Source organism: Gopherus flavomarginatus, chromosome 11, assembly GCF_025201925.1.
Source record: "Gopherus flavomarginatus isolate rGopFla2 chromosome 11, rGopFla2.mat.asm, whole genome shotgun sequence".
NCBI lineage: Eukaryota > Metazoa > Chordata > Testudines > Testudinidae > Gopherus > Gopherus flavomarginatus.
This window is the reverse complement of record NC_066627.1, coordinates 5596597-5616177: the sequence shown is the minus strand read 5'-3', so window position 1 is coordinate 5616177 and position 19581 is coordinate 5596597. Positions and strand designations below refer to the sequence as shown.

The 19581-nt window shown below is 51.0% G+C and overlaps 1 protein-coding gene and 1 pseudogene across 2 annotated transcripts in view; both read right to left on the bottom strand.

Moving 5' to 3' along the window:
- Nucleotides 1-6125, bottom strand: part of LOC127031557 (mast cell protease 1A-like) — a 32148-nt gene extending 26023 nt beyond the window's left edge. The window contains exons 1-2 of one of the 2 annotated variants that reach the window (XM_050918488.1): nucleotides 6024-6125; nucleotides 5822-5941 (exon numbers count right to left, since the gene is read on the bottom strand). In XM_050918488.1, coding sequence (XP_050774445.1) covers nucleotides 5822-5941; nucleotides 6024-6090 — 187 coding nt within the window. In that variant the 5' untranslated portion in view covers nucleotides 6091-6125. The remainder of the gene's footprint in view (nucleotides 1-5821; nucleotides 5942-6023) is intronic. The other variant, XM_050918490.1, reaches the window with a different exon arrangement.
- A 5566-nt stretch (nucleotides 6126-11691) lies between these two features.
- On the bottom strand, nucleotides 11692-16219 carry LOC127031575 (mast cell protease 1A-like; annotated as a pseudogene).
- Between the last annotated feature and the right edge of the window lie 3362 nt (nucleotides 16220-19581).

The following is a 19581-nucleotide window of genomic DNA, read 5'->3' as shown; positions in this document are numbered from 1 at the left end:
AACTCATGGGGTGAATCACTTGGTTGCCACCCCGTACCACCATCAAACCAATGGCCTGGTTGAAAGGTTCAATGAAACTTTGGGGGCCATGATACGAAAATTCATCAACGAATTCTCCAATAATTGGGACCTAGTGTTGCAGCAGTTGCTGTTTGCCTACAGGGCTGTACCACATCCCAGTTTAGGGTTTTCACCATTTGAACTTGTGTATGGTCACGAGGTTAAGGGGCCATTACAGTTGGTGAAGCAGCAATGGGAGGGGTTTACGCCTTCTCCAGGAACTAACATTCTGGACTTTGTAAGCAACCTACAAAGCACCCTCCGACACTCTTTAGCCCTTGCTAGAGAGAACCTAAAGGATGCTCAAGAAGAGCAAAAGGCCTGGTATGACAGACATGCCAGAGAACGTTCCTTCAAGGTAGGAGACCAGGTTATGGTCTTGAAGGCGCAACAGGCCCATAAGATGGAAGCATCATGGGAAGGGCCATTCACGGTCCAAGAGCGCCTGGGAGCTGTAAACTACCTCATAGCATTTCCCAATTCCTCACTAAAGCCTAAAGTGTACCATGTTAATTCTCTCAAGCCTTTCTATTCCAGAGACTTACAGGTTTGTCAGTTTACAGTCCAGGGAGAGGATGCTGAGTGGCCTGACGGTGTCTACTACGACGGGAAAAAAGACGGTGGCGTGGAAGAGGTCAACCTCTCAACCACCCTGGAACGTCTGCAGCGGCAACAAATCAAGGAGCTGTGCACTAGCTTCGCCCCATTGTTCTCAGCCACCCCAGGACGGACTGAACGGGCATACCACTCCATTGATACAGGTAATGCTCACCCAATCAGAACCCCACCCTACCGAGTGTCTCCTCATGCCCAAGCTGCTATAGAACGGGAGATCCAAAACATGCTACAGATGGGTATAATCCGCCCATCTTCCAGTGCATGGGCATCTCCAGTGGTTCTGGTACCCAAACCAGATGGGGAAATACGCTTTTGCGTGGACTACCGTAAGCTAAATGCTGTAACTCGTCCGGACAACTATCCAATGCCACGTACCGATGAGCTATTGGAAAAGTTGGGACGTGCCCAGTTCATCTCTACAATAGACTTAACCAAGGGGTACTGGCAAGTACCGCTAGATGAACCTGCCAAGGAAAGGTCAGCATTCGTCACCCATGCGGGGGTGTATGAATTCAATGTCCTTCCTTTCGGCCTTCGAAATGCACCCGCCACCTTCCAGAGGCTGGTAGATGGTCTACTAGCTGGACTGGGAGAATTTGCAGTTGCCTACCTCGATGATGTGGCCATTTTTTCAGACTCCTGGCCCGAACACCTACTACACCTGGAAAAGGTCTTTGAGCGCATCAGGCAGGCAGGACTAACTGTTAAGGCCAAAAAGTGTCAAATAGGCCAAAACAGAGTAACTTACCTGGGGCACCAGGTGGGTCGAGGAACCATAAACCCCCTACAGGCCAAGGTGGATGCTATCCAAAAGTGGCCTGTCCCAAAGTCAAAGAAGCAGGTCCAATCCTTCTTAGGCTTGGCCGGATACTACAGGCGATTTGTACCACACTACAGCCAAATCGCTGCCCCACTGACCGACCTGACCAAAAAGACCCAGCCAAATGCAGTTAAGTGGACTGATGAGTGTCAAAAGGCCTTTACCCAACTTAAGGCAACGCTCATGTCTGACCCTGTGCTCAGGGCCCCGGATTTTAACAAGCCATTCCTAGTAACCACGGATGCATCTGAGCGTGGTATAGGAGCAGTGCTCATGCAGGAAGCAACAGATCACAACTTCCATCCTGTCGTGTTTCTCAGCAAAAAACTGTCTGAGAGGGAAAGTCACTGGTCAGTCAGTGAAAAGGAATGCTATGCCATTGTGTACGCCCTGGAAAAGCTACGCCCATATGTTTGGGGACGGTGGTTCCAACTACAAACTGACCATGCTGCACTAAAGTGGCTTCATACTGCCAAGGGGAACAACAAGAAACTTCTTCGTTGGAGTTTAGCTCTCCAAGATTTTGATTTTGAAATTCAACACATCACAGGAGCTTCTAATAAAGTTGCTGATGCACTCTCCCGTGAGAGTTTCCCAGAATTCAGTAGTTAAAAAGTGTTCTTAAAATGTAGAAGTCTGTTAGTTATATACTTAGGACTATATGTAAAGGTGTATGTGTTGTATTAATCTGTTTATTTTCAAGTTCTAGAAGGAAATCGCCGCCAGTGAGATTCCCCACTGTCTGCAATTTGGGGGGCGTGTCATAAACAGCTAGCTAAGGGTTAATGTCTCTTTCACCTGAAGCACCTGACCAGAGGACCAATCAGGAAACCGGATTTTTTCAACTTTGGGTGGAGGGAATTGTGTCTCTGTGTCTTTGTTTTCCGTCTGCCTGCCTTCTCTGAGCTTTGGAGAAGTACTTTCTACCTTCTAGTCTTCTGTTTCTAAGTATAAGAACAAAGAGATCAGATAGTAAGTTCTATGGTTTTCTTTTCTTTGGTATTTGCATGAATATAAGTGCTGGAGTGCTTTGATTTGTATTCTTTTTGAATAAGGCTGTTTATTCAATATTCTTTTAAGCAATTGCCCTGTGTTGTATCATCTATACAGAGAGAACATTTGTACTTATTTTTCTTTCTTTTTATATAAAGCTTTCTTTTAAGACCTGTTGGAGTTTTTCTTTACTTCAGGGAAATTGAGTCTGTACTCACCAGGGAATTGGTGGGAGGAAGGAATCGGGGAGATTTGTGTGTTGGATTGCTAGCCTGACTTTGCATTCCCTCTGGGGGAATAGGAAAGTACTTTTTGTTTCCAGGATTGGGAACAGAGAGGGAGATTCACTCTGTTTGAATTCACAGAGCTTGTGTCTGTGTATCTCTCCAGGAGCACCTGGAGGGGGGAAGGGAAAAAGGATTATTTCCCTTTGTTGTGAGACTCAAGGGATTTGGGTCTTGGGGTCCCCAGGGAAGGTTTTTCAGAGGGACCAGAGTGCCCCAAAACACTCTAATTTTTTGGGTGGTGGCAGCAGGTACCAGGTCCAAGCTGGTAACTAAGCTTGGAGGTTTTCATGCTAACCCCCATATTTTGGACGCTAAGGTCCAAATCTGGGACCTAGGTTATTACAGTCTTACATATGGCACTCCTTTTAATACACCCCAGAATAATATTAATGTTTTTCACACTTGCAGCACATTGTTCACTCATATTCAATGTCTGATCCACTATAGCTTCCAGATCCTTTTTGCAGTTTCACCACCTAGCCAGTTATTCCCCATTTTGTAGCTGTGCATTTGATTTTTCCTTCCTAAGTGAAGTACTTTGCACATGTCTGTATTGAATTTCATGTTGGGGAATCCAGATCAAATCTCTAATTTGTCAAGTATGTTTCAAAGCCTAATGTTGTTCTCCAAAGTGTTTGCAGCCCCTCTCAGGTTGGTGTCATCTGCACTTCAGCATCCAAGCCATTAATGAAAAGATTGCAAAGTACCAGACCCAGGACTGACCCCTACGGGACCTCACTAGAATCGTTCTCCCAGTTTGACACACAGCCAATGATAGTTTTTGAGTATGGTCTCGTCTACTGCATCTAGGGTGACCAGATATCGTGATTTTTATAGGGACAGTCCCGATTTTGGGGTCTTTTTCTTATATAGGCACCTATTACCCCCCACCCCCTGTCCTGATTTTTCACATTTGCTGTCTGGTCACCCTAACTGCTTCCCCTCATCCACTAGGCCAGTATCTCAATTTAAGAAGGAAATTAGGTTGATTTGGCATGATTTGTTCTTGCTGGCAGTTCCTTGTGACCCAGAGTGTTTGCTCCAGTATCTTTCCAGGTATCAATGTTGGGCTGACTGGTCTACAATTCCCTGCATTGTCTTTGTTCCTCTTTTGAAAGATAAGTACATGTTTGCCCTTCTCCAGATCTCTGGGACCTCACCTGTCCTCCAGAGGTTCTCAAAGACACATCCTAATAATTCCGTGATGGCTTCAGCCACTTCCGTATGCACACAATGATTAATTTAATCAGGTTCTGCTAACCTGAATACATCTAACCCGAATAAATGTTCTGTAACCTGTTCTCTCCCAGTTTTGGCTTGTGTCCCTTCCCCCTTGCTAGTATTAATTGTGAAAAGTATCTGTTCACCATTAACTTTTTTAGTGAAGTCTGAAGCAAAACTGACATTAAACACCTGTTTTCATTTTGATTGTTAGTTCTCTTTCCCGGCTATGTAGTGAACCTTCACTTTCCTGAATCTTTCTTTTGCTCCCAACGCATTTCAAGGACCTTGCTAGGTGAAACTCTTTTTGTGCCTTAGCCTCTCTGTGTTCCTATGTGCTAGTCCTATTCTTTTATACTCCTCTTTAGCAATTTTTCCAAGTTTCCCCCATTTTTTAGGTTTCTTCTTTGATTATGAGGTCATTACAGAACTTCTGTGGAGCCATATTGGCCTCTTACTATTCCTTGTGTCTTTCCTTTGCATAGGAATAGTTTGCATTTGTGCCTTTAATATTGTCCTCTTCAGACACTGACAGCTCTTCCTGAACGCCTTTCGCCCTTAGATTTTCTTCGCATGGGAGCTCATCTATAATTTTCTGAACTTGTTAGTGTGATTTTACAAAATCCGTTGTCCTTATTCTATCGCTCTCCCTCCTTCCTTCTGTTAGGATCGGGAATTCTATCTTTTTGGGATCACTTTCACATAAATTGTCTTCAGATTTGCAACCAATTCCTCCTTGTTGGTCAGAATCAAGTCTAAAATGCCCCCCTGGTTTCTTCCTCCACCTTCTGACATAAAAAGTTGTCCCCAAGACATGCAAGGCACTTATGGGAAATGTTGTGTCCTACCGTATAACTTTTCCAGCTGATGTCTGGATAGTTAAAGTCCCCTTCCTTCCCTGCCATTTCACTTTAAACTTGTTAATTTCACAGGCCAGATTGTGTCCTCTGGAATCAACAGAGAATTCTATGTGGCACCTTAGAGACTAACCAATTTATTTGAGCATAAGCTTTCATGGGCTACAGCCCACTTCTTTGGATGCACAGAATGGAACATATATTGAGGAGATATATATACACATACGGAGAGTATGAAAAGGTGGGAGTTGTCTTACCAACTCTGAGAGGCCAATTAAGTAAGAGAAAAAACTTTTGAAGTGATAATCAAGATAGCCCAGTACAGATAGTTTGATAAGAAGTGTGAGAATACTTACAAGGGGAGATAGATTCAATGCTTGTAATGGCTCAGCAAACTAGATACAATCAACTTAGGCTTAAATAGTCACTCCAGAATCACTGGCACAGTGTGTGGTAGGATTGGAAAATGAACCCAGATGCCCAGCCCCCACTCTAACCACTAGAACCCACTCCACTCCTGGAGCCGGAGACTGAAGCCAGGAGTCCTGGCTCCCAGCCCCTCCCCTGCTCTAATTATACAGGCTGCACAGATCTTCATTTCCTGCCTAGGTGCCCACTGTTCACCAGGCATATTGAGCTTCTCTGCATTGCCTCTGCTACGGGGGACTTTTTTATGTTAGCATCAACCCCCCCCTCCCCCTCTGCCCCTTTAGCTCCCTTCCCACCTACCTCAGACATCATGGCTCCGCAGCTGGGTTCTGGGCACACACTGATGCCCCTAGACCACACAGCTCTGAGGCTCATCAGTTGCATCCTGGGCAAACACTGATAGCCCCCCAGACCCCACGGCACCACATCTGGGTGATGCGATAGCCCTGTGGAAAGATCTGACTCCGGGAAGGAGCCAGGGTTTGCAGACAGCTCTGGTCCCTATGGCGTTGGGGGTCTATTCCCCAAGTACTCACCAGTCTGAGCCCCAGGGGGCAGGGGAAAGACAATGTGGAACAGGAGCAGCAGGAGCATCTTCAGAGGGAGTCCAGGGAGGGAGATGATGTGTCGGCCTCTGGAGTCACATATAGACCTGTCTGGGGGAGAATAAAAGGGAGGGGCATGAGCTCCGGTGTGTGGGTAGGGGATCTGCAGTCTCACCCACCACCACCCACACACCTGCTGGGAGGGAGGATGGAAAACAGGAGTCACCAGCCTGAGTCCATTCTGGTGGGGCCACTGGCATTGCAGGGCTGTGCTCACCCTGCGCAGTGCCCAGCAGCCCTGCAGAGTAGAGGGAAGTGGTTCAGCTGCAAGGAAGAGGGGCCTAGTTTGAGGCCGATGCTGTGGTTAACCCAGCCTGATCTCAGCATCTCTCTGCACCAGGAGAGCTCTTGTGTCTGGTTGGACCTTCACAAGCCACAGGCTGACAGACTCGCTTGCCCTTTGTCCTGCAAAGCAACACCGGTCTTCTTCGCTCTCATGTCCAGGTGAAGCAGCAGGAGGAACATTCCTCTGTGGCCAGGCACCCTCCACATCTGGGGCTGCAGAACATCTGGGCACTGGCCCAGCCTGGAGCTAAGCACATCTGGAGTGGAGCTGAGCCCTTATGCAGCTTGCACAGCCTCCTCTGCTCCATGCACATGCCTGGTGAGGCGTGCGGCGAGGGCTGAGATGTCCACTGACATGGCTGTGCTGGCCTCTTCCCCCAGGGGCCTGGGTTGAAGCAGAGATGGGAGTGGGAAGGACACCTTAGTGTGATGTTTCCACCTCCCAGGTGGGGCCTCGGCCATCTCCGTTCCTGGAAATCCCACCATATGGCCTGCAGGGGGAGAGATCAGGCCCAACTGCATCACGCCCATGCCCCCAGCTGAGCCCCTGGAGCCCTGCCCAGCTGGGGGCTGCCTGTGCTGCCAGGCACAGCTATGGCCATGTCTAGCAGGGACTCCTCAGTGCCCCTGCCAGCCGTGCACTGCTGGATATTGCGCACATCTGGAGCGGAGGTGGGGGAAGTGACTGAGCCGCTAACAGTCAGAGCTCTCTCCCTGGCTTGGTGCTATCGTCGTGGGAGCTGGGGTTTGACCAAGACTCAACTCAGCTTCAGGGGGGAACCCAGCCCCTTGATCCCCCTCAACTGTCCCCCTCCCCAGCAGTGCGGGCATGAGGTGGCATGAGGGAAATGTATCAGGGAGACCAAACTACCCCACCCCCCTGCATCTATGACAGCACGGCTTTCCACAGACATCTGGATGGGGGCCGGGGCAGAAATAGTGAAACAGATTCTCTGCCTCTCCCCCGCCTGCCGAGCCAGCCAATCTTGGATGGGGGTTAGTGCCTCCTAGCGGGGAAAAGCCCCATGTCCCATTCCCCTTCCCCTGAACCAGCCAGTCCCCACCCTGGGGCTGTTCAGAGCCACTGTCCCCTAGAAGGGAAAGGCCCATGTGCATTTCCAGCCCACCCCACACTGCAGTGTGAGGCTGGATCCCTTTTGGAGCCATTCCCATTGCTGTGAGTGAGGGGCTGAGTGGACTCCAGTGTGTACTTGCTTCTTGGCCTACGTTCTACAGAGGGGGCATTGTGTGTGTCAAGGTTCCTTCCCCACTCTGAACTTTAGGGTACAAATGTGGGGACCTGCATGGACACTTCTAAGCTTAATTACTAGCTTAGATCTGGTAACTCTGCCACCATCCAGAAATTTCAGTGTCTGGATCACTTCTTGTCCCCCCAAAAAGCTTTCCCTCCCTGGGCAGCCTTGAGAGGCTTCACCAGTTCCCTGGTGAGCACAGATCCAAACCCCTTGGATCTTAAAACAAGGAGAAATCAACCATCCCTCCTCCTTTCCCCCCTCCAATCCCTGGTGAGTCCAGATCCAATCCCCTTGTATCTTAAAACAAGGAAAAATCAATCAGGTTCTTCAAAAGAAAGCTTTTAATTAAAGAAAGAAAAGTAAAAAAAATCATCTCTGTATAATCAGGATGGAAAATACTTTACAGGGTAATCAGATTCATAGAGCCCAGAGGAACCCCCTCTAGCCTTAGGTTCAAAGTTACAGCAAGCAGAGGTAAAATCCTCTCAGCAAAAAAAGGAACATTTACAAATTGAGAAAACAAAAATAAAACTGATCTGCTTTGCCTGGCTGTTACTTACAAGTTTGAAACATGAGAGACTGATTCAGAAAGATTTGGAGAGCCCGGATTGACGTCTGGTCCCTCTTAGTCCCAAGAGAGAACAACACCCAAAAACAAAGAGCACAAACAAAGACTTCCCTCCATCAAGGTTTGAAAGTATTTTGTCCCCCCATTGGTCCTCTGGTCAGGTGTCAGCCAGGTTTACTGAGTACTTAACCCTTTACAGGTAAAAGAGGCATTAACCCTTAACTATCTATTTATGACAGTGTGTTTGGCTCTTGTGAAGATCTCCCCATATCCCCCATTGGGCACTGGGATTCCATGGGATTGAGCCTCAACACTTGACAGGATGGACTGGGGACAGTAAAGGGAGTCAGTGTGTTATGGGCCCAGGGACCACTGAAAGTCAAGGGGATTTCGACACCTCACTCCTGCATGTGGCTTTGAACATCCCAACATGTCTGTGTGCAATAGCAAAGGCTCTGGAGGGAAGTAAACACCCACAAAGGCTGAATGTCACTACACTCCATTGATGCCGGCAGACAGAGGACAGGGAGTGAAATAAATGAGCAAACATGGCAGAGGTGAAGGCACCAATGGAGCTGAGATACTACAGCAATTGGTTCCACTGTCGGGATGGAGGGAGGGAGGGAGGGGGTGTGTGGGAAGGGAGGGAGCGATGGAGACTTGCATATGTGTAGGGAAAGCGAGCGGGAAGGATGGAAGGGAAAATGGAAAGAAGGGAGTGGCTGGGAAGGGAGGAATGGCTGGAGAGAAGGGTGTTGATGGGGACTGATGGATAGATAGAAGGGAGTGGATTGTCTGTCATGGTGTAGATATACCCCGTCAAGTTGTGTCTAGTCACGCACAGTCAGTGGGGAGCTTATGCCCTGATTGCCAGAGTAGCTCTGACTACTAGGTCACACTACCCTGGGAACAAGGATAGCCCAAAGGACTCTGACCACTCACACTCTCCCATGTTCTGGCTTAGGCTGTCAGAGTCCTTTGGGATAGCTCTTTCTCTCAGGGCAGCATATCCTAGTAGGCAGAGGGGAAAGGGCTGCCCCCTAGAGTCTCAGGCCATCAAGCAGCGAGGAGCATCAAATCAGCAATCTGGGATCTGCCGCCCTCAGGCAGGGCGGAGCAGCAAACACCCAGTCTGGGTCCCTCAGGCTCTCAGATAGGGCAGAGCCAGAAACTCATGGTCTCAATAGTCTAGCGTTCTGACTTGGGTGAATGATAGACAGCCACAAGACTCTAGGCCTAAACTGGGGAGAAGCTGCCACCCTTCCATAGTGCCTGGTGTGTATGGCCTCTGCTGTGCATTGCATACTTCCACCTATGTATGGACCCTTCTGTGCATTCCATAACTCCAGCTGTTCATTGCATACGTCCAGCTGTGTGTGGCCCCAGCTGTGCATTGAATACTTCCAGCTGTGCATGACCCAGCTGTGCAGCACTCCAGGCTCTGGGCCATTCTTCATCAAGTGACCTTATCCTCAGCATCTCGAATGCGAGAAGGAAGGAACCACAGTGCTTGCATGATGACTGTGAGGTTTCTGAGGGTCTCAGTTAAAAGCCACATCTATCTCCCACAGGCCTGTGTGTGTATCATCTGCGCTTTCCTAGAGGTGCAACCTCTCCATTTCCTGCTCCCCCAGCTCTGGCTATAGAGGGGGAGGCATCATCCTGGTTGCACCTGATTCAATGCCACCGTGCAGGAGCTAATCTGTGGCAAGCAGACCCAAATGCCTCAGATGATTCTGAACGAGACACATGTGAGCCAAGCCAAGCCACAGCCCCTAGCTCTGGGGCGTCCAAGGCAGGCTACCAGGACCAGGCCTGCCACTTGGCACCTTTCCCAGGGTCGTGGGATGCCGGACTCCAGCTGCCCTGGATCATTGCTGCAACCTTAGCAAACACCTCCCATCACTGTTCAGGGTGCGCCAGGAGCTGCTGTGAACCCGGCTTCCCATCGAGAACCAATTTGGGTCACCCATGTGCAGGACAGAGGAATTCAGACCAGAGCAGATGTGGAGCAGATGCAGAGAAGGGCTGTGAGGGCACTCAGGGGACCAGAGAGCATGTCTGAAGAAAGGAGAGAGAAAGAGCTGGGCTGGATTAGCCTAAAAAGCAGGCTGAGATGGGGTCTGATTACTCTCTATATTGGTGGTGTGGAGGGTGCAGAGTTTGTGGAATATCAGTCTATCTTCTGTGGGGAGAGAGGGCTACAGAGTTTGGATAGACTCCACCTCAAGAGAAGGGGGCCAATCTCCATGGGGACAGGCCAGCTAGAGGAGTCAAGAAAGGGCTAAACTAATAGGCCAAGGGGAAGGTTAAAGGGGGAAGAAATGATCTCTCAGCAAAAATCAAGAACAAAATTAATCCAGGAACCTCAATTAAATGAAGAGAAGAAATTCTTGACTCGCCTCTGCACCAGTGCGAGGAGTCTGGGGAACAAACATGAGGAATTGGAATTGCTTTTCCAGGAGCATCAGTTTGGTGTAGCACGTGTGACTGGAACCTGGCGGGATGATTCCCATGACTGGACGGTTAAAATCCATGATTACCAGCTAGTCAGGAAGGATCAAGTGGAGAAAAGGAGAGGGGACGTGCACTCAGTGTTAAAAATGGCACCGCCTGTTTCCAAGTCACTGATAACTGGGAAGAAAATGATCCTGGGTCCTTATGGATCAATGTCCTACCTGATAAAGCACAAGAGAGGTTAGCTGGTGTCAGCTATAGACCATCACATCACACTTGGGAAGAGGAGGCCTGGCCCCTTGAGCACCTTTCTATAATGTGTAGGAAAAATCCACGTGATGTTGTTAACCGGGGTTCTTTCAACCCAAAGCTCTTAATAACTTTTACTCTCTGCAAGGTGGTGTCAGGAAATAAATCAGGGGAGACAGGGCCGTCCAACCCAAAGAAGGCTGGCACAAACAGGACAACACAAGAGTGCTTTCACTTAAAGCTAAACAGGTTAATAAAACACCTCCAACCCTCGATAATTATCAAAGCTGAGTGTGGCTCTCGAGTGGCACAGCGCTGGTGGGGAACACAAGATGTATCCAGAGGGAGAGTCCAGTCCAATTACCTCAAACTTTCCCCGCTTATTTATAGATTAATAATACAGTGGCATGTCCCTTAAAGAAACCTGGTTAAACAAGCAGTTTCAACAGTCAAGCAAGAGATTCCTTTGGATTTTTGATTAACCAGGTGTGGGTTTTTCCAGAGTTTGCAGCCTTGAGGCCCTAACAGACATTCCTGGGGGCACATCCTGCTCTTCTAAAATGCATGTATCAGCAACTTCAGCACAATTCTTATCACGAAGGATGTGGGGTCAAGCTGCCCTTACTGTGTCACCCAAACCCCCCTCCCCTCCTGCCTTGGTCAAGCTGAGGCTGCTGCATGGCCACTTTACGGCTTGCTGACTTGGCTGCTTTAGACATAAGCAGTCGTGGTTTCAGGCACTTTTCTGATTTGCCAAAATCTCCCCATACAATGTGTCCTAAGTCCCAGCTTAGCGCATTAACCACAAGCCCAGCCTTCCCTTGTAGAGGTTAATTCCCACCTGGCCCTGGCAGATGCAGCAGCTGCTCTGGATTTCACAGCTCGGGTTGATCGCTCAGTGCCTGAAACACCGTTTTTTTTGTAACTTCATTTTTATTCATGCTGGCAATGTAGCAGTGAGTGAAATGCAACAGGCCACGCAGCAGGGTGGGGCAGGGAAGGTGGGAAGGAGGCGATCAGCACTGGGGATTGATCTGCAATCAGTTCAGTGCAACCTTCTCTACGTTCCTGTCCCGCTGGCCTCACCAGCCCTGGGAACAGGTGTGGTTCGAACAGGTATTGGCAAGCATGACAAACTAACCCATGGGATAGGTCCAGTGAGGCCAGGGCAGGCTGTAGTTTTCACAGGAGTTAGCAGGTCAGGTACCAGTGAAGATTCCCCATAAACGGTCACTCGAGCAGATGACATGGGGGAGAGCTACAAACCGTTGGGTCTGCCCCAGGGTTTGGTTTATGTCTGTTACCCCAGGGAAAATAAACCAGCCGTTTCCTTAGTGAAGAGGCAGCCTAAGGGTCTGGGTTGGGATTGCCAAGGGAGCTGATGGGACAAGGCCTTGAATCTGGCTCCTAACTCCCCTAGGCTCAGTGCCTTATGCTTATGGGCTGGGCACTGCCTGAGTGGAGCAATGTCTGGCGATGGGTATCCTGGGGAGAGGGGGGCTCAGCCAATCTGCAAAGCAGGCCCTACATCTGGGCATCACCAAAGGACAGAAGTGGCGCAGCTCCAGCCCCCGCAGCTATTCCCGGCTTGGCTCAGGGCTGAAGCCTCCTCATCGTCACCTGTATCCAGGGGATGAAGGCGGAGACTCTCATGTACACCCTGGAAGGGGTGGGAGGCCCCCAGGAGACGACGCCCTGGACTGTTTTCCCACACACTAGAGGGCCCCCAGAATCGCCCTGTGAAGTAAAACAAGCCACAGATGGAGAACAGCTCAGTGAGTCATTCCAGCTGATACACAGCTTAGTGACAGCCCCCTATGTCCACCCATTCTCTGATTGGCCCCCCCAGTATCCAGCTGGTCTCATCTCTCACACTCCAAACTGTTCTCTGCCTCCCCCTGGGAGAAGACCAGATATTTTCCCACTCATTTGTACAGCACAGTGGGGCTGGATTGCTGACTGCCACTCGTAGGCCTGATTGCAACACCAACAGCCTCGTTAATAATAACAATTTATCAAGGATGCTTGAAGCCAGGAGGAGATTCACCTCCCAAGAGTCTTTGCTCGTCTTTGAATCCCCCACACACATCATGATGGAGGAGTTATAGTCATGATATGGCCCGGTAGGCTTCTTCGGACATGCCGCAGCCTGCATCACCACCACGTCCACCTCCTGGAGCGTGGCTGGGGTGAATGCACTCTCTGTGCTAGTGTTGCCTCAGCCGGCGATGCTGCACACAGCCCCTGGCTTTACTCTCTCGCTGGCATGGGGCAGGGCGATGAAATCCACCCATCTGTTCAGCTTCGCTCTCTCTTCCAGCTGAGACACAAGAACAATTGAGATCAATGTGAGGGTTGCACTCAAGGACACAGAGGCACATACCAGTCCCCAGAAACATGAAAATCCATACCTGTGAGGTCTCTGGTGTTCGAGGGATGGGATGGGTGTGGTACCTGCAGCAGTGTGAGGTCACTGGGGGTGGGGTGATGGGATGGGGTGGTACCTTCAGCAGTGTGAGGTCAGTGGGGGTGGGGTGATGGGATGGGGTGGTACCTGCAGCAGTGTGAGGTCAGTGGGGGTGGGGTGATGGGAAGGAGATGGTGCCTGCAGCAGTGTGAGGTCACTGGGGGGGTGATGGGATGGGGGCGGTACCTGCAGCAGTGTGAGGGCAGTGGAGGTGGGGTGATGGGATGGGGGCGGTACCTGCAGCAGTGTGAGGTCACTGGGGGGGGTGATGGGATGGGATGGTACCTGCAGCAGTGTGAGGTCACTGGGGGTGGGGTGATGGGATGAGGGCAGTACCTGCAGCACTGTGAGGTCACTGGGGGGGGTGATGGGATGGGATGGTACCTGCAGCAGTGTGAGGTCACTGGGGGTGGGGTGATGGGATGAGGGCAGTACCTGCAGCACTGTGAGGTCACTGGGGTGGGGTGATGGGATGGGGTGGTACCTGCAGCAGTGTGAGGTCAGTGGGGGTGGGGTGATGGGATGGGAGCGGTACCTGCAGCAGTGTGAGGTCACTTGGGGTGGGGTGATGGGATGGGAGCGGTACCTGCAGCAGTGTGAGGTCACTGGGGGGGGTGATGGGATGGGGGCAGTACCTGCAGCAGTGTGAGGTCACTGGGGGGGGTGATGGGATGGGGGCAGTACCTGCAGCAGTGTGAGGTCACTGGGGGGGGTGATGGGATGGGGGCGGTACCTGCAGCAGTGTGAGGTCAGTGGGGATGGAGTGATGGGATGGGGGCGGTACCTGCAGCAGTGTGAGGTCACTGGGGGTGGGGTGATGGGATGATGGTGGTACCTGCAGCACTGTGAGGTCACTGGGGGGGGTGATGGGATGGGGTGGTACCTGCAGCAGTGTGAGGTCACTTGGGGTGGGGTGATGGGGTGCGGGCGGTACCTGCAGCAACATGATATCATTGTTACAGGTTGCTCTGCTGAATTGCGGGTGTGGGATCTGGCGGCGCACGGAGATTTTCTGTTGACTCTGTTCCCGTTATTTAATGTTATGGGCTCCCAGGCACACAGTGATCTTGCTGTAAAAGCCAAGAGCAATACATGGGCATTGGGGCAGGAGAGCACTGAGGTGGGGGGTGGGCACACGGTCTGACACTGATCTTGTGGGAACAGGGCAGCATGTGACGCTCAGGCAGTGATCTCAGACTCCTTCAATCCCCTTGTCCCCTGGGTCTCAGCTCCCCTCCAGCCAGGGGACCCCTCCCAGCTAGATCCAGAGACGGCTCTGTGCTCAGCTCCCCCCAGTCCAGAGCCCTGCAGAGCTGTCCTGTGGGTGTGACCCCGTCCCTGCCCCGATCAAGACAGTGGCCCAGAGCCCAGCTGGTGTCAATGGGACATAGTTCCATTGATTTACCCAGTGTTGGATCTGAACCGTGGTTTGCAGAGGCCCCTAGAGACACACTGACACCCTCTGAACAGATCAGACCCCTGGGCTCTGCTCTCCCAGCCTATCCTGCTAACTGCTTCTTCCCTGCAAACTACAATGGCTCCAGAGCTCCCGGCTCCCCCATCGCCCTCTAACTCTGACCTGCCCCAACATCCCCAGTACAGAGGTACTTACTCTCCCTTGCAGTGAGCGGCCGTCAGCACGAAGTTCTCCGACACCAGGAACCCTCCGCAGATATACGTCTTCCCTTTGCATTGTATTTCCAGATATGCCATGTAGGGTCTGGAGTAGGGCTGGGCTTCCTGTCCCCTGATAATCTCTCCTGGGGGGAGACCAGGTTCATATAAAGAGTCCTATCATGCCCCTGGGCCGGTCTGGGACCAAGCTCCCCATCCCAAATGAGAGTCTCCACAACATCATCCCACCCCCTCTGACGCTCTCCTTGCGTGATTCCTGTGCCTGGAACTCTGCCACCTCCTCAGCTCTCCCCCAGACTGGACATCCCATGGAGCTGGAGGAAAAATCTAAAGCTCTGACCTTGCTGTGTGGAGAATCGGTGCCAAACACACCAGGAACTGCACTGCCTGAAGTTTACAGCTTTGGGGGCCAAAGTCCCCCCAGATTAGGCCTGGCAGCACCTGGAAGGGCACTGAGAGGTCCTTTGAGGATGTGTCTTCTCCATCAATCCACAGTCACCAGTCAGGGCTGCTCCCAGATTGACACGCCAAACTTTTTACAAACATCATTTTTTCTCAGAAAGCCTCATCTCAAACCCATCTGAATTATTGTGGTGAAACTGATTCTTTCCCCGCAGTGTTGGGTAATATTTAGGTGAAAATATAAAAGTACTACTTTGGGGTTTTCTCCCGTGGAAAATAAAAAACATTTTGTAATCACTACTGAAGAAGTCTCCAAGCAGCTGAGGGTGGGCGGGAGGGAAAGGGGGCGGCTGGAAAATCTCACCTTTAACAAATTGCTGTTATTTACATGAGGGTGGCATGAGGACCGAGATCTGGGCCCCTATTATGCCAGGGGCTGCATGGAAACTAACTGAGATCAGAGGCTCCCTTGCTCCAGGCCTTTCATTGACCCAGGCAGCATCCAGACACGAGCAGAATTATTATTCACATTGTACAGATAAGGAAACTGAGGCCTAGGGAGATTGTTTGTAAACCTGCCTAAGGGATTTCAATGACCATCCTCAATCCATACAAATCCCTGTCCACAGAGATCCTGGGCAGATTTGGGAACGGTCCCAGATTTCTTGGGGCCCAGCCCAGTGGCCCAGCCCCATGGCAAACCTCCCTGTCTGACACAGGGATTGGCAGTGGGGTTCCAAAGGAGCCTGTGAGGGATTGGCCACCTAAACTCTTGGGCTGCTCTGAGAGCCCCAGATGCACTCAGGAGAGGATGCAGGATTCAATACAGTCCCTTGGCCCCAGCAGGACCAAGGGGGAGACCCTAAATGCTGCCCACAGCTCCCCATATGGGGCGAGGATCCTGCTCCCCATAGGCCCTGATCCCCCTCCCACAACTCACCAGCCTGAGACCCATGGGGTAGCAGAAAGGCCACAGGAAGCAGGACGAGGATCAGGAGCTCCATTTTGTCAGAGACATCCAGGGATGGGCACGGAGCCTCTGTGTGAGACCGGGAGGTTATATGGACCAGGCACAGAGAGGGGAGGGCAGGGCCTGGCAACCACAGGGACATGTACCCTGCTGCCCGGAAACTCCCTGCCCTGATGGCCCAGGGGTGGAGACTCCTATTGGAGAAGCCCCCAGCCGCAGCTGTGCTCACATCAGAACGGGGGGGGGGGGGTTTCCTCCCTGCTCTGGTGCCCACCCAGCCTGGCTGCAAATGTAGTTAACCCTCCCCACTTCCTACTACAGATGTAAAAAATGCCCCTGGGCTTCTCTGCATCAAGATACCCAGATCCATAGATTTCAGGGCCAGAAAGGATCATTGTGACCTTCCAAACTGACCCCCTGGTGGACACTCCAGAGCCAGAACCCACCCAGCTACTTCTGCCTCCACCATGGCCCTGGGTCAGTTGTTCCCATGGCTCCATGTTTAATGTTTGCATATTAGTCGCAGCCAGACTTTTTCTGACTCCAGATCCCAGCTGTTGGGTCTTGTCCTGCCTTTGCCAGAGAGGTTGAAGTCCTCCCTGTTCCCAGAAAACCCCTTTCCATGGAGGTTCCTGCAGAAGGGGGCTGAGTCCCTTCTTCACCTCCAATAGCATCAGGAGCTCACTCTCCTTGGAGTGCTCCCTGCCAGCCAGGGTCTTCACATCTCCGCTTGTTCTCGTAGGTCTTTCCAATTTCTCAGCATCCTGCTGGAGGTGTGGACACCAGAGCTGGACACAATCTCCAGTCATAGTCCTAAAAGGGCCGTATCCAGAGGTGACCCCACCTCCTTGCTGCAACTCAATATCCCCTGATTTATACACCCAAGCATGGTATCTGCCTGCTTAGCTCCTGCATTCCACTGAAATCTCTTGTTTGAATGGGTTCCATCATGCTCCCTTTCAGAGCCCCTGCTCTCCAGAACACAGCTCCCATCCTGCCAGTGTGAACGACATCCCTTTTCCCTTGATATTTGACCTTGCATTTGGCTGGATTCATGTGCAGGTCTAATTGCACCAAACTCACCAGGTGACCCAGGTAGCTCTGTAGGTTGGAGGCGTCCCCCATCCCACCTATCCTTGTGTTCTCTGCAGACTTTGCCAGCAACAATTTTACATGTACTTCCAGATCATTGATACAGATACTGAATAACCTAAGGCCCAGAACAGATCTTTGCGGGGCCCACCAGCAACATCCTGGTGGATGCTGATTCCCCAGTGAGGATCACATTTTGAGGAGGAACACTTAGCCCATTTTGGAGCCATGTTGAGTCTTTTGAGAGCCAATTTCTCAATATGAATGTTGTGTGGTAGTTGGGCAAACTCCCTATGGGAATCCACGTATATATCACATCAGCACAGTCACCTTAATGAACCAGACAGAGTGGTTATTGACCATGGTCTGTTCTCTATTAACCCATGTTGACTGGCATTAACTCTGTTTTGATCTTTTAGTATCTGCCTATTGGTAGATCAAATCTCAGCCATTCCATTATTTGTCTCTGGATCCCCCTCTTGGAATTGGCATGTCTCCTGAATGAGCGGTGGGATCTATCCATCCAGATATGACTAGATCTATGTGTCACCATGTAGAACTATTCCAGAATCTCTCTATATCCATTCAAGCTAGATTAATTTCAGTGGATGCTGTTCCATTCTAGATCTATCCATACCCACATAGCTACCTGTAGGTCTCTTCTAGATTAATGCAGATCCCTGCACATCAAATCTAGAGCAATCTAGATCCCCATACATCCATTCTAGATCCATCTCTGCACACTAACAATACTGGACCCACCCGCTGTCTGCATCCTTCTGGTAGCTATAATAGGGGTCACTGACCCCACTCAGGGCCAAGAGGGGGGGTTGGCTGGGAGCATCCATGTACAGTCCCTGGGGAGGTGGGATGCAGGAATGACTGAACCAGTGATGCTCCTGGCTCTGTACTTGTGAATCCCCATAGGGGGACAGCACCTCCCCTGACAGGCCAGGGACCCTGATGGCAGGGATGGGGCTGAGCTCCCTTGGGGGCTGATAAACTCAGTGGGGCAGAAGAAGCAGGGAAGACACCTGTCTCTGACAATCTGTTGGGGAGTGTCAGAGACACTTTGGGTGTCAGATACACAATATCTGGGGTGGAGCGCTGGTATCAGGATGATCAGAGTCACCCGCCTCTATCTCACACAGAAGGGCACAGGGGTGTGTTTTCTCACCCAGCACTGATACCGATCAGTGTTACCCACAGCCCACGTACACATGAGAGCTGGGGAATTGCAGAACTTGGTGCTTGGACCAGTGACAGCAGCACAGAGATGCCCTTGAGGGGAAATACACCACGTCTGATTAGGCACCCCCTGAACGAGCCAGTCCCTGCTATGGGACTTGCTCAGAGCAGGAACCCCCTATGGGGAAAGGCCCCATGTTTATATCGCACCCCCCCGAGCCAGTTTGCCCCTGATCCTGGGGCTGGTATCAGTCTCACCAATGCTGCATAGAGAGACAAAATCCCCTCCCTGCTCCTATTCTCCTGGTTTTACAGTCTAGGCTCTGGCCAGTTTTGCCCCAGCGGCATGTGGGGAGCTCATGGCATTGCTTGTTCTCTGTAAGACCTCCTAGATCCTTTGTAGAGCCCCAGTTCTCCATGACAGAGTCCCAGCTCTGAGGAGGTGGCCAGGTCTCTTGAGCCAAGATGGAGAATTCTGCATCGGCTGGATTCACACCCCTGGTGTGTGACTGGGCTTAGCTCACCAAGTGCCCCAGCTCAATCCCTGCCTTGTCAGCATTTACCGCACTGCCCAACTCTGTGATACCCGCAGATCTGATCGCAGCTTGATCTGGGACACTTGGGTGACTCCAGATTCAGGTGTCCAACCTGAGACGTTCAGCGTGGCCGGGACTGTCAGAGTAACAGGGCCCCATTGTGCTGGGTGCTGTACCGTGTTTATTATGTTTATTATGGTAGTGTGTAGAAGACCTAGTCATGGCAAAGGATCTGGTTGTGTAAGGTGCTGTACATTAATTATTTGGTGTACTACGGTAGCAGCTATGTGCCCCAGCCATGGCTCAGGACAGCGAACGGCAGGACAGGCAAACAGAGGGAGTTTGCCTGGGATTTCACCTGGTGGGAGTTCCCATGGAGTTGTTTGCCTTTCAGGCTTCTGTGAGCAGTAAACACAACATCAGAAGAGGTGCTTAGAAGGAAGACAATATGGATAGTGAGCGATCAGCTCTTGTGACTTGTACAGGATGTTCCAAATTTGTCTTTCTCCCAGAGGACAGAAGCAACTTTCTCTGTATGGAGTGCAAACTGGTCTCCTTATTGGAAGAGAAGGTTAAAGGACTAGAG